Genomic DNA, 25,820 nt, shown 5'->3' on the forward strand with positions numbered 1-25,820 from the left:
CTCCATATTATCACAATAGTATAGTTACGAGTTTAACGTTGTGCTGTTTGAGTGCATCTTGGCATGTTAGATTTAGGCAGTGGTGGAAAATCTAGTACCGAATTGTCAGGATATGTCCAACAGTTTTGTAGGGAGTCTTGCTCTTTCTGGGGGTAGAGACGCACGCTGCAAGTAAACTTCCTATCCTGATATGCTAGTCATTTTCTTACGGGACGTTAAACCCTCCTCCCACCCGTGTGAAGACAGCACCAAGGACTGAGCAAACTTGTCTGTTTCCACCGCCGGCACTCTCATTAACTCACACGCCTGCACTGGCTCCCCTGGGCTCCTGGAAAAGCCTAATGGCTAGTTCCCATCACAGTGAGAGCAGATGAGCTTTTGCCTGTATGTTATTTTGCTCAGATAGCTTCCAATCGACCTTCCGGGTGATTCTTGGAGGCCGCATGGTCTCCCCAGACAAGCGTTCTGCTGTTCTCCACACCTTTGTCCCCACACAATGGCCCTCGAAGTTGGCTGTGCCTCTGAAATCCCCTCTCAACTGCGCCTGGCTCTGCCTTCCCCAGGGCACCCCACCCCCACCCCGGCTCCTGGGGGCCTGGGTTGGTCAGCAGCTCTTGCAACAACTGGGCCCCCCACTTGGAGGTCCCCGGGTCATCTGCTGTAATGCATGTAAAAGTCCCTCAGGTCAGGACCCTGTCTGAGCCAGTCTGCACTGCTTTGAAATAGAGTCATCCCTGGGGTACTCCATAAGTTGCCTCTGTGACAGGTGAATATGTTTATGTGAATGAAACAGGTGCCATTTTTTTTCTGCTGTCGAGTGGTAAGCCCACCTCAGGCAACCTTCGGCAGGAAGTTGCACTTAGGGTGTTTAAAATCTGGAGTCGCGGGTTGTCTTCATGGGGCTGTGGATAACCCTTGTCTGGACCATCCAGTATGTGGACACTATGTGTTTATTTTTTTCCCATTGGCAGTATCTGCTTGTTGGTATGGTGAAGCTTGCTGGTGTCTGTGATACAGTTTAAAGGGACGGCCTAGAGGCACTTGGATTTTGGGGGGGGCTCATTTTATGTATTCAAATTTAAAGTAACATTCATATTCCCTTTCAGCCAGACCTTAGGTCTCAGTAGCAGCTCTGCCAGCTTGTCTTTAATGGCCAACAATCCTTGATGGCCAGCTCTTGCATCTGTTTCTAGAACATTCCGTTTCAGGCTTGTCTGGATTAGGGCTCTGGGGTAAGAACACAAGACCCCGAAAGTTAGGACTGTGATCCTAGGAGGAGGCACCCATGCACTGGCTAAAATGTGTTGTGTTTCAGGGTGGAGTCAGATGGAAGTCAAGATGGGTTCCCTGTCGTGGTATCTAGGGAGGCCCTGGTGGGGAGCTAGTCGGTGCGGGGGTCAAGCCGGGGCTGGCCGGCTGAGGAGGGAGGTGGGCAGGTATCCACGGATAAGAGCTGGGTTCTTGGCCAAGGAATCCAGCCCTGCTGGTCAGTGCTGACCTCCATAGTGACCGACCTAGTTAGATGAGTACTCTGATAGCAGCCCTGTGAGTCAGGGGCAGGCAGAGGAGGCCATTTGACTCCAGAGATTCTTACATCTGCTTGGATCCCAGAGAGGAGCCTTTGAGCGTAGCTTTGTGATTGTGTGTAAATAGGGACAGACAGAAATCTGGATGAACTGGGAATAACTTGACTAGCAGAAAATATGACCATCTTTCCATCTCAGAAATATCGCCTGCATTTTCAAGATGTTTTGGTTTCCTTTGAAGGTTGTTAATCTCAGTTCTTTGAACAGTCGCACAACTTCTTGTGAACCAGACGAGTCAGACATTGAAAGGGAAGAACTCAAGCTGGAGGGGGGATTTAGGATAAGAGGAAGCTGAGATTTGTCTTCTGGGGTGGGGGCTGTCATGATTTATGTCCTTCAGGTGAATGTCTGGACAGCAGGTATGTGTGGGCATGCTGCTGGGCTTTTGGGGGCGCCTGGGGACCTGGAGTTCAGGCCCTGCCCCACCCCTCAGCATGGCATTCCTGGGTGTCCGTTTCCAGCCTTCAGATGAAAGACGATGGCTTGTTAGAAAGCCATTATTCTAGGAATTTTTATTATCATAATTATCAGCCGCAAATGAAAAGCCTTTCACTTTCCATCTGCCAGGGGACCTTGTTTTGCGTGTTTCGCCTGCAGAAGCCTTCACGTCCTTGCACTGGTGGTCCCACAGGCTCGGGCTGGATGAGTGGGGCCTCGTGGCCCTCTTCCCCTGCTCACAAACAGATGCGAGGGCTGAAGATCCTGTGGGGTCTGCCGGCTTTGGGAGACAGCGTGTTTCATGAGCTCGGTTTGGCAAGTGCACTGTTCTCGCTCGGGTTTAGGAAAGAGTGCTTCCTTTTCCCCAGAGGGCTTTCTCTTTGCTCGCTGGTGGTTCATCTTAAGGACTGCAGGCAAGCGAAAGAACACCTTGCGTTCGCTAGGCTGGCGTGTGCTGCAGATTCAGCACATCACCAACACTTGGCTTGGGGCCACCTCAGTTGCACAAAGGATGTCCCAGGTGTTGGAAGTCCTTGTGAAGCAGAGAGAGAGAGAAAGAGAGGCGTGCTTGGGTGAGGGGCTTGTGGATAATCCGTGTAGTTAGCACAGGGGCCTTCAAAAAGTTTATGGAGAGTATTATCTGATTAACAAAAAACCTATGCCTGGATTTCAAATATTTTGATGCCAGAATATGTGCATCTTTTCTTTTTAAAAATTTATTTATTTATTTATTTATTTGGAAGGTCAGATATACAGAGAGGAGGAGAGACAGAAAGATCTTGCATCTGCTGATTCATTCCCCAAGTGGCCACAATAGCTAGAGCTGAGCCGATCCGAAGCCAGGAGCTAGGGGCCTCTTCCTGGTCGCCCACATGGGTGCAGGTCCCAAAGTTTTGGGACTTGATTGTTTTCTCAGGCCACAAACGGGAAGCTGGATAGGAAGTGAGGCTGCTGGGATACGAACTGGTGCCCATATGAGATCTTAGAGCATGCAAGGCAAGGACTTTAGCCACTAGGCTACCATGCTAGGCCCATCTTTCCTTTTTTTTTTGTAATTTATTTATTTTTATTGAAAAGGTAGATTTTACGGAAAGACTGTCCAACTGCTTATTTACTCCTCAAATGACTTCAATGGCCATAGCTGAGCTGAGCTGAAGCCAGGATACAGAAACCTCTTCCAGATCTTGCACACAGCGGCAGGTTCCCAAGGTTTAGAGCTAGACTTTCTCAGGCCATAAGCAAGGAGCTGGATGGGAAGTGGAGAGCCGGGACATGAACTCACATGTGTATGGGTTGCCAGCACTTTCAGTAGGATGGTGAGCCAGTTGAGTCATCATGCCTCCTCCATCGTACCTGCACTTTGCCATTTATCTTTTAATTCCATTTTTCCGTAGTCTTCTAAATGCCCTTTGTATTATCTCAAAATGACATGCATCTAAGTTTAAGACAGCGGTACGGGGCTGGCGTTGTGTAGTGAATGGCTTCTCCCGTAGCAGCACCAGTCCTGGCTACTCTACTTCCAGCCCAGCTCTCTACTGTGATGTGCCTGGGAAGGCAGCAGAAGCTGGCCCAAGTACCAGGGCTCATTGCAGCCATGGGAGAGACCCAGACGAAGCCCCTGGCTCCAGCCTGTCCCTGTCCTTGTAGCCATCTGGAGAGTGAAACAGCAGATGGAAGATCTCTACCCTCCCCGTGCCTCACAGACCCTCGCTGTGCCACCTGGTGTGCCTGAGGATCTGCTGTCTGGTGTTTAAAATATTTTTTCCTTAACTTGATTAATATTTTTCAAGCAACCTTTAAGTAGATATCATGACCCTATTATAGAAAATGCCAGAAAAGTAGCATAGCAGAAAGATTATTAAAACCACTCGTGGTCCTAACACCCAGGCAGAGCAATATCTGTCACCATCTGCCGCCTCTCACCTGCAGTAGCAGGAAGCTGGATCTGAAAGCTGAGCCAGGACTCAAACCCAGGCGCTCTGACACAGGGTGCGGATGTCCAAACAGGACCTCAACTACTGCCCCCAAACCTGTGCCTGCAGGGCTTCCAGGCTAACTTCTGTGGCAGATTCCAGAAGCTGGCAAGCCTGTGGATGAGGGGGGAGTGATTTGGGAGTGCCTTGCTGGGCAGGGGTGGATGCAGGGTATTGGGGCAGGGGGTAACGGGGAGGGGTGCTCTACCCTTGGGGGTCGTGCTCAAGACAGGAAGTGTACTTTTCCTTCTGGCGACTTATGTTTTAGAGAACTGACACGTGGGGACGTTGCTCCACGTGTTTCTCAACCTCCTCCCTGACCCCATGAACATCTGAATATTTTCCATGCAGGCTTGTTGTGACATGAGATGAGCAAACACGCAATGACTGGCATTCAGGAGCCACTCCTTCAGTGCTCCCTCCAGGCGCAATGTAGACAAACAGCGTGCTTCTGTTTTGTTTGTTTTTTTTCTACAGAAGAGAGAGAGAGTGAAAAAAAAAAATCTTCCCTTTACTGGTTCATTCCCCCAAGTGGCCGTAGTGGCTGGGGCTGGGCCTGTGTGGATGCGAGGAGCCTGGAGCTATGCAGGTCTGCCTCGTGGGAGGGAGGCTCAAGTGCTTTAGCCATCTCCCGAGATTTCCCGGGGTGCACTAGCAGGAAACGGGGTCAGAAGCATAGCAGGTGTCCCAAGCTGTGGTTTTTTACCTTGCTGTGCCACAACATTTACCCCAAGACAGCAAAAGTTTAGGATAGTTGGGAAGAAAAAAAAGAAAAAAAACCAAAAAACGCTACCAGCCAAACAGAACAGCCCTGTTACCATGGTTTCCCCAGGGCTAATTAAGTACTTGGTGTATGAACTATATAAACTTGTTATAGCCAGAGAGTTAGCAGAAGAAACAGGCCCGCAGGTTGTGTGGGAGGCAGGCTGCTCCTAGGCTCCCTGTGCAGCTTGTAGCTGAGTTTGTTAAGGCAAAAGGACAGTCATTTCCATCTACAGGTGGGCTTCTGGTCGCACATTTCATTTCAGAATCTAATCTAATCTAAGTACATCAGGGACTGAAGTATCCTTACATGGTTGCTCCAGGGGCTGGTCCTGGGGTGCGGAGGGGTTAAGCCTCTGTCCACAGTGCTGGCATTCTGTATGGGTGCTGGTTCTTGTCCCAGCTGATGATGGGCCTGGGAAAAGCAGTGGAAGAGGCCCCAGTGTTGGGGCACCCGTCACCCACGTGAGGGACACCTGGATGATGCTCCTGGCTCTTGGTTTTGGATCTGCTCAGCCCTGACCATTGTGGCCATTTGGGGGAGTGAACCAGCAACTGGCGGATCACTTCCTCTCCTACCTCTCCCTCTGACTTTCAACTAAATAAATACATAAATCCTTAAATAAATTCGACAGTGGCTCCAAACAAAACACTGGAATGTGAGGGTTTGAAAAGTTTGTGGAAAAGTGGAAATAAAGGTAAGTTGATTTGGATGCAATATAAATGACTTTGAAATCCTTCCCCCATTTACAATGTATTCTGTGGACCCCTTGGACCCTTAACCCCTTGTTGTAGGCATAGACTTCAGAATTTGTGCCCCCAGATAAGCTTTAATTCCACCTTTCCATGAACTTTGTAGTATCCTTATACGTCTTCACAAACTCAAAAGCCCGAAATGAAAATAGTGACCTCTTGGAAGCTGCTTCTGCTGCTTTCCTTCTCTGCTGGCTTGCTGAAGCCCGCTGGCTGCAGAGGAGTCCATGAGCTGTCAGCTGCACTTCAAGCACAGTGCGGTTCTAAACCACGATGCTGCCTCTGTACATAGAGCAAGCATGCATTCTCACTGTTTTTAGTCCAAGGTGAGATTCTGTTGAGACCCTGTTCTGTGCCAAGTGGCCATGCTCAGCTCTGGGCCACAGGAGGAAGCTAAGACATGCTGCTGGGCAGCCCATGCATGACTTGGGAGGAGGAGATGCCAGGATGGCTTTAGTTCTGGTTTAAAAGAATTAAGTGGTGACATCCGAGAGAGTGCCTGAGTCCCCAGGATGCACTGGGAGGAAGATGCCTATGGCAGGGGCCAGGAGTGGACGGCATTATGTAAACCACAGAGCTCTTTCCAGACCACTGACAGGGAAGTCTCACTGCCTTCCTCAGGGCCCTGGAGCATCGTCCCTTCTCTTTGAAGCCTCTCCTGAGACGTGCGATGGCCTACGAGATGTTAGAGCAGTACCGGCCGGCCTATGTGGACTACAAGACAGCCTTGCAGATAGATTGCACGATCCAGCTAGCCAACGACAGCGTCAACAGGTAACCAGAGCCCAAGACCAACCCTCCCCACCCCAAGGCCTAGGGGCTGTGTCACGGGGTTAGGTGGTTTCTCTACGCAGTCCCTGCTTCAGGGCTGACGTCAGAGCATGACTACAATCTCAGCCACCTCACTCTGCCGAGGCTGGCCCCACTGTCTTCACTCTCCCCCACTGACTTCATTTCTGACCGTTGCTGCATACAGCCTAGCTGTCCCATGATACCCTGTGTTCTCCATTTGTAACTGCTTGCTGAATATGTGTGTGTGTGTGTGTGTGTGTATATATATATATATATATATAAATTTTTTTTTTTTTTTTTTTGCAAAAAAACAACAAAGTTCAGCTTGCGTGTCCTGCTTGGGCTCTGGAGTATTAAGCAGGTGCTGAGTTCAGCCCAGAACCAGGTCTGCAAACATAGTGCTGACTGCTGGGTGAGCTGCCTCCCATGGGTTTGCAGGTGTTGTGCCCACCAGCATCATGTCTGTCAGAAGAAGCAGACTGTCTCTGCTGAGGAGAGCAGATCTCTGCATGCGTCTTCCAGACACATGTGTCCCGTGCCTTCCTAGATAGATGACGATCCAGGGTGACGCTGATGTCTATTGGTGACGCAGCAAGAACTGGCATCACTGTTTTTGTTAGAACCCACCTGTGCCTTGGAGCGAGCCTTGGAAGTCCAGCCGTCCCAGACGCCACGGGCTGCTCTCAGGTGAAATGTGGAAGTCACCAGCTGTGTGCAGTGTGCCCAGGGTATCATCTCTCCACTAGCTACCTGGTCTAAGGGGCATTGCCCTACTCCCGCCGAGTCACCTGGTGGAGAGAACCCATGGTCTTGGATTTTCAGCCGTCTAGAACATGGCTTGGAGGGAAGACGGGACGTAAGAGGATTCCTAACAGGAAAATGTGGCAGTAGGCTGCAGGGCTCACCTGGCCACCAGGCCCACCTGGTCTGTGGGGCTGTGTGCCAAGAGGGTACCCAAGAGGGCTACTGATGGGCCCCGCAGGAGTGGGAGCCATGTTGTCACGAAGGTGAATGGTGGGTATTGCCTCAGTTCACCTTTCAAATTACCTACTGCCTTTCCCCATGACCCCAGCTCACTTGGAGAAGGTCATGGAAGGATCTGAATGCAAGTCATCCTCGGTGGTGTGGTCACCCACGGCCCATGCCACCCCCTGGGCTGATGAGAAGAAAGGGCCACACTGTGCAGTGGTTGCTTGTGCCATAGTGGGTGAGACTAGGCCTTAGGCATAGTTTAAGTGAGCTGGGCAGAGTGGCAGCCATACTGCGGCTTGCCATGTGCCCTGCTCCTGCCTCCTCTGTGACCGAGGTCCCCTCTCCCTGTCATCTTTCAAGGTCATCCTCATCCTTTAGGGAGGACTTGAGGCCACCGTCCCCGAGCCACCATCTCTACCATCCTACCCTGGTTCTCTTTTTCAGTGTCCCCAGGGCTTTGTTGTGAAGTTAAGGGAAAAAAAAAACTTACTTATTTGCGTTTGAAGTGAAGGGGGAAAAACTTATTTATTGGGAGGCAAGGCAGATGCATACAAAAATAATATATTTCCGTCTCATTTCCCAAATTTTGAGACAGCTGGAGTTGGGGCAGGGCAGGCCTAAGAGCTGGGAGCGCAGTCCAGTGAGACCACCAGGGACCCAAGTACTTGAGCCATTACTGCGACTCCTGGGGTCAGCATGGGCAGGGGGCTGCGCTTAGAAGCTGGGGTCGGGGAGCCAGACCCCGGCTCTTGGTTCTGGAAAATGGGTTTCCTCACAGTGAGGTCCAACCCCTGCCCATAGGGCTGTGTGCTTGATTTGCCCCTTGCTGGTGGATTGCAGGATAAAGTAGGTCTTCTGAGAGGCAGAGGTTCTTATGAAACAGAAAGTAGGAACATAGCCCAGGGCAGGGTGCCTGCTACAAAAGCATTTCCATGGTTGGCTGAGTGATCTAGAGTGATAGGTGTCTGACAGCATCTGGGATGCCTTGCATTTCTGAGCCTTTTGCTTCACACTTAAAAAAAAAATTTTTTTTTTTTTTGAGGCTAAATCTCTCCAAGCTTGAGGTGGCCAGTGTGCCCAGAGCGCATCAAGCCTCCCCGCGCCTGGTGTGGCTCTCAGCTCTGTAAGGAAACTGTGACCACACACAGCAGTTACTCCCTGTTATCCCCAGCCGCCCCATGTCTTTCAGGATGTCTCTAGTCTGGGTATTTCACGTGCTTGGGGCTGTGAACCCCGTGGCTTTTTGTGCCTGTCTCCCGTGGCTTCTCATGCTGCGTGGATCCATGTTTCTGCCGCTCATGAAGATGACTGAGTGAAGATTCCATGGGCACCTGTGGGGGTCCCCTCCAGGTTGTGCTCTGCTCTGGCGGTGGCCCTTGGGGTCGTGTCCACCTCTTGGCTTCTGTGAGCTGTGCTGCCGGGAGCACTCACAGACAGGGCTTCGTCTGCCCTTGGCATATACCTAGGAGAATACCTGGGTCCTTTGGTCATTCTGTCTATAAGTTTTTGACAGCTGCATTCTATCCTTGTATGTGTTCATGAAGGGCTTTTTCATACCAGTCAATCATTTTAAAATTGCCAGTGGTTGTTGATTTTTCAAGGCGGGGAGGCATTATCTGGCTTCCTGTGTAAAATAACCATTTAAGGATGTTCACTGTTCCTGTTTTTTGTGTGTGAGTCCCTCTTCTTTTCCCTTCCTTCTATTCTGGTTCATTATGAAAAAGTAAACAATTGCAACTTTTTAAAAATGAAAACACCTGTGCTAATTTTGCTTCTGTCTTCCATTAACCATATTCCTCTCTTCTCCCCCCAGGAGAATTAACATGTTAAGTTTCCCTGCATAAACTTATTTCCTCCCTGGCAACATCACCTCTTTTCAGCTGCTTCTTCCTTCCTCTCTGCTGGTAATACAAATTTTGCTTGAAAATTCTTTATTCTAAAGCATCTTTTTCTCTTACCATAATGAATGGTTATTCATCCATTAGCAAAAAAAATTTTACCCTGAAACATGAGGTCTAGCTAGAACTAAAGGCAACCATTGAAATTTCAGCTTAAAGAAGTTGTAGGGAAAGTATGTACAAAAATGTGAACATATTTTGCACCGAGAATACATGAGACCGCAGGGGTGACCCACGTGGATATATTTGCTCATTACCAGTAAGCCCTCAATTCTGGGAAGCATATTTATATTTGAGAGAGAGAGGTCCTCCATCTGCTGGTTTGCTCCCCAACTATCCATAGTGGATGGAGTTTGGTTGGTTGAAAGCCAGGAGCCAGGAACTTCTTGGGGAGTGGGGTCTCCCACCTGGGTATAGGAGCTGAAGCACTTGGGTCATTCTCCACTGCTTTCCCAGATCATTAACAGGGAAGTGGATGGAAAGTGAAGCAGTTAGGACTCCAACTAAGTGCCTGTGTGAGATTCCAGCACAGTAGGCAGTGCCTGTATGCACTAGGCCACAGCTATTGCCCCCAGGGGTATCTCTTTGATAATCAGATTCATCCCAATGGCATAATTGAATTTTTTGTTAAGTCTTCATGTGACATTTTGTGTGATCCAAATCAAGGCTGTTAATCTTAAGATAGTTAATAAATGTGATTCATCTGAAGGCCCTTAGAGAAGATGCCTGCCTCCTATTTTTTTTAATCTCTATCCATATGAAAACAAGTGAGTAATCTTAGAGATGTAGAACAATATAAGGTGAGAAAGAGTATTTGGGCCACATGTAAGTAAGGTGGAATCCTGCCTGAAGCCAGCCCTCGTGCAGGTTAGCAGTCCTGTCACTTGAGGCACAAAAATCCCAAAGCTGCTGTCAGAAGCCCTCCGAGATGGATGGAGTCGTCGTATTAAATACCACCAGGGACCTCTCCTCTCTAGACTTCCTAATGTCTAGGGTTCTGTTTCCCTTGCTCAGACGTTGAAATTTGTGTTCCCATTGAAAACTTTAGGAAATTAAAAATGCCTTTCTTTTTATTTGGCTGAAATACGGTCTAAAGTTAACGTCGGTTATGGCAACTTTGGAAGGTGCTTTTGAAAGCGTTCTTGAGTGTGTGGAAGGCGTGTGAGTTCCCTGTGGAGGCGGGTGGACGCACGTGAGGATAGCATGCTCAACAGGGAAAACACACGCTCTCTTTAGAATCACAAGAATCTTAATGCAGCTGGATGGACCCACCTGGCGGGAGAAGCTATCGCCCATCCCTGTGGTGCCCACGTCTCTGATAGTGCCAGACTGGTGTTCTGCTGCAAAGACGACCCCCGACCAAAAGGGAGACTTGAGCAGCCTCCACCAGCCAGGCGTCACAGGTATGGCAAACTTCTGTTCGTTTCCTCTGGGTTGTCATGAGTGCAAGTGTGTGTGTGTGTGTGTGTGTCCACAGTGACATGGGGACAAGAGGGCTCTCGTGCAGATTTGGGAATAACTTGAGTCCCTGTTTCCCTGTTTAACTACAGGGCCTTTGGAGCTTGCTTCACACTCCCCAAGTCCCAGTGTATATGAGAGGGAAAATGTTAGGCTTTAAAAAAAAAATTTATTTCTATTGGAAAGTCAGATTAACAGAGAGTGGGAAAAACAGAGAAAGATCTTCTGTCTGTTGGTTTACTCCCCATGTGGCTGCAACAGCCAGAGATGAGCTGATCCGAAGACAGGAGCCAAGAGCTTCTTCCAGGTCTCCCACGCAGATGCAGGGTCCCAAGGCTTTGGGCTGTTCTCCACTGCTTTCCTAGGCCACAAGCAGGGAGCTGGAGCAGCTGGGACATGAACCATTGCCCATATGGGATCCCAGCACTTGCAAGGCGAGGATTTAGCCACTAGGCTACCGTACTAGGCCTGAGAATATTAGGCTTCTTAGGAATAAAGTGAAGCTGTGAGGCATCCCACAAAGTTCATGGGTAATGAATTTTGTGGAAAACACAGTGTATGCATTTTTTGTGTGTGTGCACTGAACTAATCTTTCAGTTCCATTGTCCACAAACTTTTTGAAGTGTAACATGGATGCATAAAATATTGATATACCTACTGACTGTAATGACCTACAGCCGCCTCTTACTAGGTCGAGTTAGTATGAATAACAACTAGAATTGAGTAGCAGATACCTCTCCAAGTAGCCCGTGCATGTGATGAGGCTAATGGAGAGACTGATGTGTTGAATAAAAGGAAACCCCATAGCAGGTGTACAGCAGGTGCTGCCTTCTGCCTTCTTTCATGGTCCGTATTTTTGCTGTGTCTCCATGACTGCTCCCGATATGGCAAGTATATATTGAATAGATGGAGATGAAGCCCTTGTAATTTGGGGAATGCACTGTGCGTCCCCAGCCAGAGCTTGCCTGGGCAGGGGCCAGGAAGTTCCTGAGAGCCATGCCACCCTACTCACTGGAGTGGAACCCTCAGCCCCCTCCTGCCCATAGAGGGCAGCAGAGGATGTCGGCTGTGCCCTCTAGAGGGTCCAGCAATCCTGGCAACGTCCCAGGAAGCTGGAGCCCACGATGCCGGGGGCCTGACACCAGGCACATGCTCAGAAACAGGGTGGCCCACGTCCTATGTCCTCTCCTGGCGTTTGTTCCCATCCCCAGAATCCTGGTGGAGAAGAGAGGGGGTGTGCTAGTGTGGGTGGCATGACAGAATTGGTGCATTCGGTTGTCTGGTCAGAAGGTGATAGTGTTACCATGATGGTGGTGTTTGGCTTATAGCCAGCTTTATGCAAATAGCTTGACCTAAGTGCTCATTGAACGCCATTGCAGCAGCAGGTGTACCTGCAACTGTTCCCAAGACTGTGTAGATGCACTCATGGTTTTATTGTTTGTTTGTTTGTTTTGGTAACTTTTTGGTCCCCTAGATGAAAAGTTTAAAGCCCTTAAAGAGGAAGCGAATCAATGTGTAAAGAACAAGAACTATACTGATGCTCTCAGTAAATACAGCGAATGCTTGAAGATCAACAACCAGGAGTGTACCATATATACAAACAGGTGAGTTCTGTGGAGCGGTTGTGTACTTATTTCTTAATATTGGTTTTGTTTATCAAAATATTCTTATGAGTTATTCATGAAATGATTCATTGCCCAAGTGTCTTTTCTTGGTTCCAGGAGTTTGTCCAGCAGGTGGCCTCTAGGGTTTATGAGAGCAATGGGGAGGGAGTGAGGGGGCTGCATCTAGCCAGGCCTGGACATGAGCTAGTGCGGAAAGAGCAGGACGCAGTAGCCTTTCAAGATGATCTCTGCAGAGCTACGGCCTGTCCTCCTCCGTGGGTGGAAGGAGCCAGCATCTTTGATGGTGTGCTGTGGGAATGAGCAGATTCCTTCTCCAGGGCCCTTCACATGCCATTGCTTTTTTATGAATCATCATTTATTTGTTTGAAAGGCAGAGCCTCACTGATCTTCCATGCACTGGTTCACTCCCCAAATGGCCACAACAGCTGGCCCAAGGTCAAAGCCAGGAGCCAAGTCTCCCACATGGACAGCGCTTTAGCAACCAGGACTTGAACCCATGCACCCTTCAATGGGAAAGCAGCATTTGAACTGCTGTGCTGCTCTTCTCCCAGCTCACCAAGGGCACCATACCCCTCCCACATAGGTCTGGGCACCTATGCTGTGCCTTTGGCCTGCACTCCCCTGTCCCTCCCTCTGCCTCAGCTCACCCAACCCATTGCCTTTGCACTGGAGAATTCTTTCTTGCTACTCTTGAGTGTCACTTCTGGGAAGTCTGCCCTGCCTGCTCCTCAGATCCACCACTGCCCAGAGCTACCCACGCAGCCCATGTTGGTTTAACAACAGACCGACTGGGACCTTTCCTGATGGTGTCCTTGCTCTCCCACAGAGCCCTGTGCTACCTGAAGCTGTGCCAGTTTGAAGAGGCCAAGCAGGAATGTGACCAGGCGCTGCGGATGGACGGCAGCAATGTCAAGGCGCACTACCGCCGCGCGCTGGCCCACAAAGGTCTCCAGGTGAGAGCGCCACAAGCTCCATGTCTGCATGGTCAGTGACCTGCACATGTACACATGCACACATGGTGGCTCAGCCGTGGGTTCCCAGAGTTGGCCTTGGCAGTGCTGGGATGCTGTGTTGGTGCTGTGGCTACGTGTGCCATGTTCTGTTCTCACCTTTAACTGCAGAGTCAGGCTTGGTGCTCTCTGAGACCCCTCTGGCCCCGCAAGTTTGGGTTTGCAGTTGCATGTGTTATTCTGGCAAATGACACATGCCACATTGGTGCTTCCACAGAAGGGATGGAAGAAGCTATCCTATACCTAGGCTGTAGGATGACCTTCCAGGACCCTGCTGGCACACGCTGGCCAGCCTTGACCAGAGTGTCTCAGGGCACCTGAGAATAACATTACTGTTTACAGTAGGCTGACCTGAGGGGACACAGGGCACTTTGTTATTGAGTTCCAGCAAACCACCAGCACTGCCACTGGGTCTTGCAGCAAGCACTGGGCAGGGTGGTGTCTGGGGAGGGCGTGCTCATGGAAGCTGGGTCACCCAGCCCGCCACAGCAGGGGCAGCGTGTCACAGGTTTGGAGGCTGCTGTGACTGGACAGTGGCATCCTCTTTTGGAGAAGTGCATCAGGAGTCCAGAGAGGGCAGGGTCAAGTTACTCTATTCATGCGGATTCTTGCAGGTGACTACTGCAGAGTGGTCACCCATGAAGAAAAGATCACCACCATGAAAAACCACGACATGCTGACAAACAGCATTCCCCAGAAGGCTTTAAAAATTGTTTTCTTTACATTTACTCGAAAGGCAGAGTTAATAGAGAGAGAGGGAGAAAGAGATCTTCCAGCTGCTGGTTTGCTCCCCAAATGGCTGCTATGGCTAGGGCTGGGCCAGATTGAAGCCAGGAGCCAGGAGCTTCTTCCAGGTCTCCCATGTGGATGCAGGGGCCCAAGCACATACTTGGGGACCATCTTCCACTGCTTTCCCAGGTGTGGTAGCAGGAACCTGGATGGAAACTGGAGCTCCAGACCAGCTTCCATGCTATTTTCTAGACAGTTTTATTAAGGTCTAATTTGCACATTATGGGTGTGAAGGTCATTGACTTTTTTGCTCAGTATATATCCCCTGTAGCCATCTTACCAGTCATGACGAACAGCACTGCATCCCTGCCCTCTAAGCTGCCCCTGGGAACCCATTTGTTGATTCCAGCCCTGCAGACCAGCTTTGCCACCTTTGCGCAGTAGCCTCATCCCACTGTGTGTGCTCTTTGGTTTGACTTGGAACAATTTGAATTCATCCTTACTGTGTGAGTTGATTCATCACAGAGTGTTATGACTCTGTGCCAGGTTTGTACGCACTCCCCAGATGATGAAAGAGGTGGCTTTCAGTGCGGGAGAGGGTGGGGTACGGGAAAACTGCTGTGGTATTCCTGTGTACGTGTCTCATGGGCCTTTCCCAAAGCACACAGCCCGAGGCCAGGTTGCAGGCTGGAATGGAGATGGAGAGGCTGTCAGATCCCGAGGGGCCTGGTACACTGTGCTGGGGAGATTGGACTTGATCCTAAAAGTGATGGGGACCACAGAGTAGGGTAGGTGGTGGTATGATGGAACTGATTTGGGGACAGCATGGAAGGTGGACCAGAGAGGGGCCTGCTTGGAGTGGGAAGGTAGCAGGGCACCAAGGTGAAACACGGGACAGAGAGGGTGTGCAAACTGGCAAGGGGTGCTGAAGGGGTACATGGCTCAGACATCTGGAATTGATTTTCTCATGGTCATGGAGTCTGGGAGCCTGAGGCCTACATGCCTTGGAGGTCTCTGTCCTTAGCATGCAGATGACCATACTGGCTTCACATGGGCTTCCTTCTGTGTGTGTGTGTGTGTGTGTGTGTGTGTGTGTGTGTGTGTGTCCAGGGCCACCAGTGGTACCAGCTCAGGGTCCATCCTTACAAACTCATTGTAACTCAGCTGGTGGCGATCTGAGGTCCTAGGGCCTAGAACTTCAGCATGCAGAAGCCACATCAGAAGCAGGGATGGATCACAGACTCATAGTCAAGTCAACAGTAAAAGCTCATGTGATGTAGGGAATGGCAGCAGCAACAGAATGGGGGGTGAAGGTGTCACTCCAGGGCTCAGGCTGGGGCACAGGTGACAGTGGGGGCATTGAAGAAAAGGAACAGCTTTGTGAAAAGGCTAAGGCAGAGGTCAGAGTTTGAGATAATGTTCTTAAATTGTAGGCCCATGGCCGAAGGGGAAATGCTTAGGTTTGCTGGGTGGGCAGGTGGTGGAGTTTTGTATTGACAGGCATTTCAAAGGACAGTGTATGTCACACACCCAACCAGGCTACAGAGCCGCAGGTGGGCCATGTGACCCAGGGCTGGGGGAGCCCCCTATGTACACACAGAGCCTGAGGGCCCTGGGTGAGCAACATGCTGGTGGAGAAGCTTTGGATGAAGAGTTTCTGGATGGTTTGTGGCGCCAGGTGAGGCTTCCCGTTTTCTTCACTCTGAGCAGTGCCGACTTGGGCCCATGCGGGCAGAGCTGCAGGCTGCCTAATTGTACTTAAGTCCAAACAGAACCGGTTTGCCTCATGCTGGCTGTCTCTTTGAACCGGTTGGGCTGGCTCAAAGATTGGAAGCTGCACCTGATCAAAGATCGGAATCTCATCTTTCCTGGGAAAGAATTCTAGAAATTGTACTACGATGCAGAAAAATAACCCCAGACATGAGGAACCTGATGAGCTGATGATACTGATGATTTGTTTGCTGGAGATGGCTTGTTATAGCTTGATCTAATATCTCCAGTAGTCTGAGGAGTGTGCCAAATGAATCCAGTTTTAGGATCCTGGAAGGCTACAGCTGTTTTTACAATGGGAGAGGCTGCCCTCTGCCTGCCCCCTGCCTGCCCCCTGACCAGGGCTCGCTGGCGGTTGCAAAGGCAGTGCCTGTGGGACCCAGCTAAGCACTGTCTTGGATCTTCTCTTTCCTAGCAGCTGTACTAGGTGGTTTGTGTGTGTGTGTGCTGTTGGCTGGGATTTGTTGTTGTTTTAAATAAGGCTTTCCTGCATGCATAGCTGTTACATGGAAATGTAACTTGAGTTTGCCTTTATTTACAAATTATTGAGTGTCATTTGTGTGCTAGGCACTGGGTATATGGAGGTAAGATATGGTGCCACCTCAGGTTACTCCCAGCCAATAAAGGATATGCGGGGAGGCCAAAGCTGTCAGAAGTATTATTGCAGTTATGGGTTTTGCATATCTACTGCTAGTAAATATTGTCACAAATATGTATGGTTGATTATATTGTTGTCTTTGTACACAGTGGGTCTTCATCCACTGGTTCATTCCCCAGACGGCCACAATGGCCAAAGCTGGGGCTGGTTCCAAGCAAGGAGGCAACACCGGTCTCCCATGTAGGTGCAGGGGATCCAAGGCCTTGGGTCATGTTTTGCTGCTTTCCCCAACCATAAGCAGGGAGCTGGATGGGAAGTGGAGTGGACGGGACATGAACTGGTGCCCCTATGGGATGCCAGTCCTTATATTGTATTCCTTTTTTCTTTTTAAAGATTTATTTAATTTTTATTGGAAAGGCGGATATACAGAGAGGAGAAACAGAGAGGAAGATCCTCCGTCTGATTATCCACTCCCCAAATGAGTGCAACGGCCGATGCTATGCTGATCCGAAGCCAGGAGCTTGTTCCGGGTCTCCCACACGGGTGCAGGGTTCCAAAGCTTTGGGCTGTCCTCGACTGCTTTCCCAGGCCACAGGCAGGGAGCTGGAAGGGAAGCGGGGCTGCCGGGATTAGAACTGGTGTCCATGTAGGATCCCGGCGTGTTCAAGGCAAGGACTTTAGCCGCTGGGCCACAGCACTGGGCCCCTATGATGATTTATTCACTTCTACTTGCTGAGATTGTTCCCCTTAGGACATAAACTCGTGCTGGAGCACGGTAGCTCTGCCATGGTACTCGTGGCCACTAGCCCAGTAACGGAGCGCAGTGACCATCTGTGAATGAACCCGTCCCCTCCTCTCAGGCTGCCTGCTTGTTATACGCTGCCCTCTCCTCACCCTTGCCAGCCTCTGTCCCTCACCAATCAGGCCAGCTTGGAGGGACAGGAATGAGGAGGACAACAGCTCCTATGGAGCTGGACTTGCGTTTCAGGTTAGGAGTCCACAGGCCTGTTTCCAGGGCTTGAGGTCATGTGTATTACTACCCTCCACTGTCGGTGATCATCCCAATGGGCCAATCATGCCTCAGTTTCCTCATTTTAGAAATAGGGGATAGGGCCCAGTGCCATAGCCTAGTGGCTAAAGTCCCAGCCTTCCATGTGCCGGGATCCCGTATGGGCACTGGTTCTAATACCTGTGGCCCCACTTCCCATCCAGCTGCCTGCGTGTGGCCTGGGAATGCAGTCGAGGATGGTCCAGAACCTTTGGACCCTGCACCCGTGTGGGAGACCCAGGAGAGGCTCTTGGCTCCTGGCTTTGGATTGACTCAGCTCCAGCCATTGTAGTCACCTGGGGAGTGAACCAGTGGATGGAAGATCTTCCTGTCTGTCTTTCCTCCTCTCTGTACATCTGACTTTCCAATAAAAATAAATATTTTTTAAAAAAATTTAAAAACAATTAGGGGAGGATAAAAGTTAATATTCACAAGGCTATTATAAGAGTAGAGCACATAGACTGGTAACAGCAATAAGACGTCCTCAGCACACCCTCGTGCCACAACTCGCGCACCTTAGGACGTGAGCCTGCCCTAGTGTGCTCGGCTGAGTGGCTTTGGCGCACATGTGCTGTCATGTATTATCTTTTTTTTGAAATATAAATTATGACCCACTTAATTAAGGCCCTTCAAAGTGTCCCTCTTGCTGGAGGAATGGGGAACGATGTGGTGCAGTGCCTTAGGAATGTCACCACCACTGGCCGATCCAGTGTGTGCTGTCACTAATGTGTCAGGAACACACAAAGAGGTTGTATGTTATTGCAGATCTCAGCCACCTCCCAAGTTGGTGTAATCAAAAGATAGGTCTAGCTAGTATTTCTGGGACATAGGCTGTCAGAGCAAATTTTGACTGTGGCATCTCTCACCAGCAGGTGCAGTGACCATGTTTCAGGGACCTTAGGTTCCTGTGCTTTGCTCTTTACCCCTGCAAATTATGTTCTGATGCTTGCGAAGATTAATCTTTGACTCAGGACTCTTTAATCAGGTTGGGAGGGCCCCAGGGAACCTGAGCTCACAGCGACAGCCCCCTGTGGAACAGCCACTTACAGGCTTGGGCCACTTGTTGCTGCATTCCTCGGGACAGTCCTGCTAACAGCAGAGTTTTTGTTCTCTTCATCTTATGGATGAGAAAAATGAAGCTCCACAAGGTTAGGTAGGACCTTCCATCTCAGCATGTAGGTATATAGCAGGTGCCACCGTAAGGATGGTCGTTCCTTCCCTTATTTGCTCAGCAGACAGGTGCCTGCCACGTGGTAAGGCACAGGGATACAGATGGAACTTTCTGCCCTTACATTCTGCCCTGGGTGTTCCTGTGTCATGGGTGGGGTAACTTCAGCCGCACTCCACTTCATCTCTCACCCCACTTAAGTTCACATCAAGTCCCTTTCCTGGATTTATGGAAATTATTTTCTGTCTTTCCCGCTTTCAGAATTACCAGAAGAGCTTAACTGATCTTAATAAAGTTCTCCAACTAAACCCAAATATTGTTGAGGCAAAGATGGAACTGGAAGAGGTAACCAGATTCCTTAACCCTAAGGAAAATGCAGCCTCATTCAATAAAGAAAAGGAGAGGAAGAAAATTGAAATTCAAGAGGTATTTGTATTTGACTTTTATTAATAGTGTCTTTGGGGGCTCCTATAGAAGATTCTAAGTTCCTATTCCTGTCAACCCTATAAACATTTTAAAGTTGTGTTTTTGTCAGATCATCAGAACAATTCTAACGTAGACAGCACTTCCGGCCGTGACAGAGTTGCTGTGTTTCCTCCCACGGGTCCATAGCTGGTCCTGGCAATCTTTGCTCGCCCCCCTGGGCCCGTGTTTGCCCAGCTTCCACTCCACAGGGAGCCTGTGCCTGGCATATTTTGCTCCCAGGTTGACACGGAGAATCCTGACAGATTTGATTCTGTTCCAGGTACCCTGCAGGTCACACCCGTGGAGATTTTCCATACTGTCTCAGACGTTAACCCTGTGAACTTGACCTCGTCAGCCAGCTGGGACTGCCTTTGCGATCTCAGCTAGCTCCCGTGTTTGCCACGTGTTTGCCACTACCATTAGTGAAGACAGGCAGGCCCTGCATCCCTGTGCCTCCTGAGTGCTAATATCTCACTCATGGCCTGGTATTGCCCCCACAAGGCCACTAGGAGAGATGCAGGAAGTTTTTTTCCTTCAAAGGAGAAAAAGTTTCTAAGATGAAGGATATGTAACTTTGCTTCTATGTTCAATGACAAGGACATCGGAGTAAAGCAGTATTTTCAGAGGTCTTTATTTCATGTAATAGTTTTATGTGAAAAGTTCTAAGGATAAAATCATGTCAATGTCCATTTAAAAAAAAAACTTTACAGAGGAATATGCTTATGAACTAGGTTCTTAACCCAAATACAGGTCCTCAAGAAATTAGTTTTTACAATGAGGGCAGTTTTTTTCACCTACAGACTGGCTGAAATAGCCTCCTGGGGCACGTGGTGAGTGGCATTGTGTGTGACACCGTGTTCCTTGTTTCTGGAGGTGGAGGAGTGCAGTGACAAGGAGCCTCCGGGAACGGTGGAGGACGTCCGTGCTGACGGCCTGGCTGCCGGGACCGGGAAGGAGAGCAGTGGGCCTCTGGAAGACGCAGCAACACTTCAGGTCTCCAGGCCTAACAATGCCTACGAATTTGGCCAGGTGATGAATGCCATCAGCATGAAGAAAGATCAGGAAGCCTGTGCAGGCCTGTTAGCCCTCACCGCACCGCAGGACCTGCCCATGCTGCTGAGTAACAAACTTGAAGGGGATACATTCCTCCTCCTCATTCTGGCTCTGAAAAACCATCTTCTTGATAAAGATCCCTCGCTGGTGTATCAGCATCTTTTATATCTGAGTCAAACAAACAGGTTTAAGGTAAGGTACAAATTGTTTCATGAACAGAGGTACTTTGTGAGGGAGGGGGCGGCATGTGTGGGAAGTTTAAAATGTGAATTTAGGCTAATGTAACTTCTCCTTGTTTCAGATGATGTTGACGCTGATTAGCCAGGGCCAGAAGGAGCAAATCCAGGAGCTCTTTGTTGTCCTGGCAGACACACCCAACAGCCATTTCACTCTGGAAGACGTGCAGGCCCTGAAGAGGCACTACGAGCTATGAAGCCAGGGAGTTGGCTCCCCCGCGGGAGTGTGCAGTCCCGCTCATGACACAGTATTGTAACAGAGCTGCAAAGATAAAGCCTGGCCTACTGGACTGTACAACATTTTGCTTTATTTTTATATACAGAATGTGTAGATTCTATGATCTACTTTTTATTAGCAGTAAATATTTTCTTACGTACCAGAGCCAACATCTTTATATTTAATATGTATATTTGAAACTTTTAAAAAATACATTTTTATTTTTAGTGCACATTTTAATAACTCATCTGTTGAAAGTCTGAGCTCAGTTCTTTGCACTGAAGTCTGATGGAACTGAGTTTCTTGAGCCAAGCCATGTCATTCACAGTTCTGTCATGTCTCCTGCCGTGGCACACATTCCACTGTACACTTGTGGGTTATGGTCAGGCCCTACCATGCAAGTCTATTACATGAAATGATTATTAAATAGTGTTTTTAGTTTAGAACTATAAGAAGTCCTTATTTTTTTTCTAATCTAGAAGTATTGCCTAATAATTCACAAAAATTGCCAAAATCTTATGCCACTTTTTGCTGAATTTTAAAGCGACTGTCTCATTATATATCTTGCTTATATAGACAAAACACAGTGTCATTATCTGTGTTTGTCATTTTCTCCGTATATCAAATGCTCCCCCTCTCTGCTTTCAGGACTGCATTGTTTATTCCTTGACTGAAGTGCTCAGGTTGCAAGCTCCTCTGCCGAGTTACACTAAAAGGGTATTTCTTAAACTGCTCAGATCTCTGTCATTCATCCCCTAGTCTATAGTCAGTTCCCCCTTTCTGCAACATTTTTTCTTATTCATTAGTACATAATTAGCATTTTAATTATTTCTGTATTCCCTTTATCTTATAATTAAGGCATATTTCTAAAGTCATATAGAACCTCTTGATAAGTACAATTTTTCTTTAAGCTGTTCCCTTGTTTTAAATGAAAAATCAGTAAAGGGTATTTTATATTTTGAATTAAAAAGTTTCTTCTTTTATAGTGTTATTAAATTTTCCTGAAAAGTAAATTAATAGATTCTTTTAGAACCATATCTATATATGGAGTTTACTTGTAGAAATGATCCACTATTTTCCTTTATGGAGGTATTTCAGAATTCAAGGAAAATGTAATTAGAAAATGTAGAGTTTTTTGAAATTCACTGTTTTTACATATTTTCTTTTTAAAATGTGTTTACTATTGTAAAGTTAGATTTTGATTGCTGCGTCAGCGACACTGCCGGCGGGCAGGTGGCAGGGAGCCTGTGGGAGCCTGGCAGTGCGGGCTTGGGGTGGGGAGGGATAACTGTATAGCACTGGTGGGAATGTGGGGACAGGGGAGCTCACCTCTATGCAGACGGAGTGAACCTGGAGATTCCTTCATGTGCTTCGTCCTGGACGAGGAGAGCGCCCCAGGTCAGCATGCTGCCCTGGTGTGCTGGAGGACCAGGCCTGGAGAACTTCAGTGGGTCTGGATCTTGGGTGTGTGGAGGGGTGGGGCACCAGCCCAGCCATGTGCCAGGAGCCCAGGATTCTGGTGGGTCAGGAGAGCTTTGGATCAGCACACCACCCACTGGGCTCCTGAAAACCTGGCGGAAAACCCATGTACTCCCAGGCACAAGGATTATGGATTGAATGGGGAAAGAAACAAGGGGATCTGGGGAAGGGAAGACTGCCATGGGAGTACCTTGCAGGTGAGGAAAGACTCCTGAGGGCCTCCCAACAAGGCCACTGTACTTACAGGTAAGCGAGGGGACAAAAACCTGGTGTTTTGGAGGGGAGAGACAAGAAGACCTTTCTGGGTCAGACCGATGCACCAGCCCACATGGGAGACCTGAGCTGGACTTTTTAGCATGGATCATTGCTGACCACGACATGCCAACCCACATGAAAGCTAGGACTGGGGGCCTGTCTGGCAGGGCTAGATCCCAGGACCTGACAGTGAGTGTGGGAACATGAGACAGGTGACATTAGGCTGGACCATGATACAAACCAGCATGCAAGAGAATCAAGTCTGGGGATAGATTCTGTCAGGGATAACTAGGCCTTACCCTGTGGAATTACAAGTCCCACTGAAGAGCTTCAGAGTTGGAGTGGTGATGGGCCAAGCTGGGCATGACCATGGAACCCGCCACTCATGGGTACTGAGTTGGGAACAGTTAGGGTGCATGCATACCCTAAAATAGGGTGTGGAGTAGGCTGGGCCACAACATCCACCAGTTCACAAAAAGACCAGGACAGTGGGGGAAGGCTATGCCAGATAAGGGCCCAAGCACCTGCTAGCATTCATGAGGTCTGGGTCTGGGGGTGGGCTGAGTAGGGGAACTTGGGCAACTCCCCTGGGGGGCCACAACTCCCACTGGTGAGCACATGGTCCAGGCCTGGGTGTTGGACAGAATGGGCAAGGTAGCTCCATCCGCTGGCAAGTGTGTGAGTTGGTTTTGGAAGGGGGCAGACCGGGCAGGGCTGAGTAAACCTAGCCCACTGGTGAGTGCAGAAACCAGGCTGGAATGCAGGTCATGCTGGGATAAGCTATCAAATCTACTGGTTTACATGAGCTGGGGATGGGAGTAGACTGAGCAGGACCAGGTTGCAGCACCCACCAGCAAGAGTTGGAACTGGGGGCTGGCCAGGTCAGGCCAGGCTACAGTATCTGAGGGCAAAAGCCAAGACTATGCCAAGCTGGGTCAGAGCAACCACTGGCACGTGCAAGATGTGTGGCTGGGATCAGGCCTGGTTGGGGAACTAAGGGGACACCCTGGCTGGTTTGTGCATCCCACTGGTGAATGCAAGCACCAGAGTGGTGCTGTGGTCTGGTCTGGATGTGGCTACAGTGTCCCTCAGCACAGGTGTGGACTGGAACTGGGATGTGCCAGACAGGGCTAGACTAGCTTGGGAGAGCCAGGGTGGGTTTAGGACAGACTGGGTTAGGTCCCTGTCCCTGCAGAGCTGCAAGTGAGCTGTGTTTGGGTGTTGACCAGGCTTGGCTGTGTTGTAGCACCCAACAAGAACTGGAATGGGTGAGGGCCTCTCAGGAAAGGCCACTCACTGTTCCTGCTAGGACAGGAAGTGGATTAAATAGGGCTGGTCCATGGACCTACCAGTGTGCGTGAGATCTGGCATTAGGAGAGATCCTGATGGAGCAGCTTGGAAAATTCCTTTGTCAGAATACATTCCCTGCAGGTGAACACAAGAACGAAGACAGGGAGTAGCCCAGACCAGGCCAGGGAATGGTACCCACCAGCATATATTTGGCTTAGGTCAGAGGCAAACCAGGTTGGGCCAGTTCATATTACCCACTGTCAAATCTGAGAACCAGAATGAGGTATGGGTCATGCCAGGTCGGGCTGCAATACCAGCCGGTCCACATTAGGGTCGAGGTTAGGGGCTAGCTGGGCTGGGCTAGACAGTAGACCTCACTAGTGTGAACTGGAACTGGGGGTGGGCCAGACTGGGCCAGGGTGAGCCAGGCTATAGCACCCACTGGCAAATGCTGAGGTGAGGTGGGCCATGTCAGACTGGACCACAGCACCCAACCAGCACACATGACACCCGGGGGATGAGGGGGGAATCCAGTAGTGGGGCTGTAGGAGGCTTCCGTGCTGGGTCACCTGAGACAGGAACACATTCACACAGCACTCACTGAGCACCCCCAGCCTCTGCGGACTCACCTGCTAACCAGTGACAGGTGATTAAGGGGTCCCTATCATTCCTGAGGATGTTCTGTGCAGCCTAGCCTGCGGAGTCATCCCTCACCCTCAGCTGCAGGAACAGCACTGATTCCAGAAGGTGGCTGCCTCTCCAGGTATAGTATTTTCTTTCTTTCTTTTTATTGGAAAGGCGGATATACAGAGAGGAAGATCTTCCATCCGATGATTCACTCCCCAAGCGAGCGCAACGGCCCATGCTATGCCGATCTGAAGCCAGGAGCTTGTTCCGGGTCTCCCACGCGGGTGCAGGGTCCCAAAGCTTTGGGCCGTCCTCGACTGCTTTCCCGGGCCACAGGCAGGGAGCTGGATGGGAAGCGGGGCTGCCGGGATAGAACCGGCGCCCATATGGGATCCCGGGCATGCAAGGCGAGGACCTTAACCACTGCACCACCGCGCCGGGCCCAGGTATAGTATTTTCATCAGAAGGATTTCAGTGTGTCTCCCTGAATAGTTAGATGAAGATACTTATGTTGTTTGAAAAGCAGTTTCTATCTCCTTTATTTTTTTAAAAAAGATTTTAAAGATTTGATTATTTTGGGGGCCAGTTGTTGCTCAACAGGCCAGTGTTCCACCTTGAAGTGCTGGCATTGCATTTATGCACCAGTTCATACCCTGGGTGCTCCACTTCCCCCAAATCCTGGGGATCCTGTGCCCACATGGGAGACCCAGAAGCAGCTCCTGTCTCCTGGCTTAAGATCAGATTAGCTCCGGCTATTGTGGCTACTTGTTAGTGGACCAAGGGATTGAAGATCTGTCTGTTTCTTCTCTCCACTAATCTGTGCTGGATCATTATTCCTACTGGTGAGCATGAGAGCTGGGATTGGGAGCAGACCAAGCTGGGCTGGGCAGGGCAACAACACCTGTTGGCCTGTCATTAAAAATATCCATAAAATAGTACTTAGGTGTAAGTATTTTGCAGTGAGGAAGAAACAGAACACAGTGAATGCTCATCAGCTGGAGTAACTATCACCTGTGTATCCCTTAGATTTGTAATGCAGTTATTCAAAAGGAGAGCTACACGGTTGACTTAGATTTTCTTAAGGTATTATTGAGAACCATCCAGAAAACAATCAATGAACTCAAAGTGACTATATGTCAAAAACCATAATAAATATCTGATGGTTTCCATTTGTTATGGGAGAAGATAATATAGGCAGAAGGGACTAGAAAGGGGATTAAAGCAAACAGGAAAGAAAAGGAAGAGGGAGGAAATAGGGAAATAAATTCTTTGTATACCTGACTTTCAACAGTAGCTGTCTTTACATCAGTTTATTAGTTATCTCTGAAGCAACTTTTACCTACCTGAAAGCATTTCATTTTCTTTAAACAAACAAGAAAAGGCCCACAAAAGCAAAAGTTTCTTGGCTATACTAACACTGAAAAAAATGTTACAGTGGCTGTCATACCTCTGAGAATATTTAAGAAAATATCCTGATTTCACAAGCCTGTTTTATTTATTTAAATTCTAGTTTCCTAGTATTTTTAGTTCAGAGTTAAGGATCAAGGTACCTGGTAGACAGTACGTTGTGTAATATAGTTAAGTTGTAATGGCCTCATGCAGTGAATATAGAAATAAG

At 49.2% G+C, this 25,820-nt stretch overlaps 1 protein-coding gene and 1 long non-coding RNA gene across 2 annotated transcripts in view; one reads left to right on the forward strand and one right to left on the reverse strand.

Moving 5' to 3' along the window:
• SPAG1 (sperm associated antigen 1) overlaps positions 1-20,687 on the forward strand; it is a 68,623-nt gene extending 47,936 nt beyond the window's left edge. The window contains exons 13-19 of the mRNA XM_040972644.1: positions 6,134-6,286; positions 10,411-10,577; positions 12,107-12,236; positions 13,084-13,210; positions 18,842-19,006; positions 19,919-20,290; positions 20,400-20,687. Coding sequence (XP_040828578.1) covers positions 6,134-6,286; positions 10,411-10,577; positions 12,107-12,236; positions 13,084-13,210; positions 18,842-19,006; positions 19,919-20,290; positions 20,400-20,531 — 1,246 coding nt within the window. The 3' untranslated portion in view covers positions 20,532-20,687. The remainder of the gene's footprint in view (positions 1-6,133; positions 6,287-10,410; positions 10,578-12,106; positions 12,237-13,083; positions 13,211-18,841; positions 19,007-19,918; positions 20,291-20,399) is intronic.
• Positions 19,661-22,305, reverse strand: LOC121151316. Its single transcript, XR_005883151.1, has 2 exons — positions 21,881-22,305; positions 19,661-20,266 (listed from the first exon to the last, which is right to left on the reverse strand). It is a non-coding gene; the product is annotated as an uncharacterized LOC121151316 (long non-coding RNA).
• Positions 22,306-25,820: the final 3,515 nt, after the last annotated feature.

Source organism: Ochotona curzoniae, unplaced genomic scaffold, assembly GCF_017591425.1.
Source record: "Ochotona curzoniae isolate NIBS_2020 unplaced genomic scaffold, NIBS_Ocur_1.0 contig_2318, whole genome shotgun sequence".
Taxonomy (NCBI): domain Eukaryota; kingdom Metazoa; phylum Chordata; class Mammalia; order Lagomorpha; family Ochotonidae; genus Ochotona; species Ochotona curzoniae.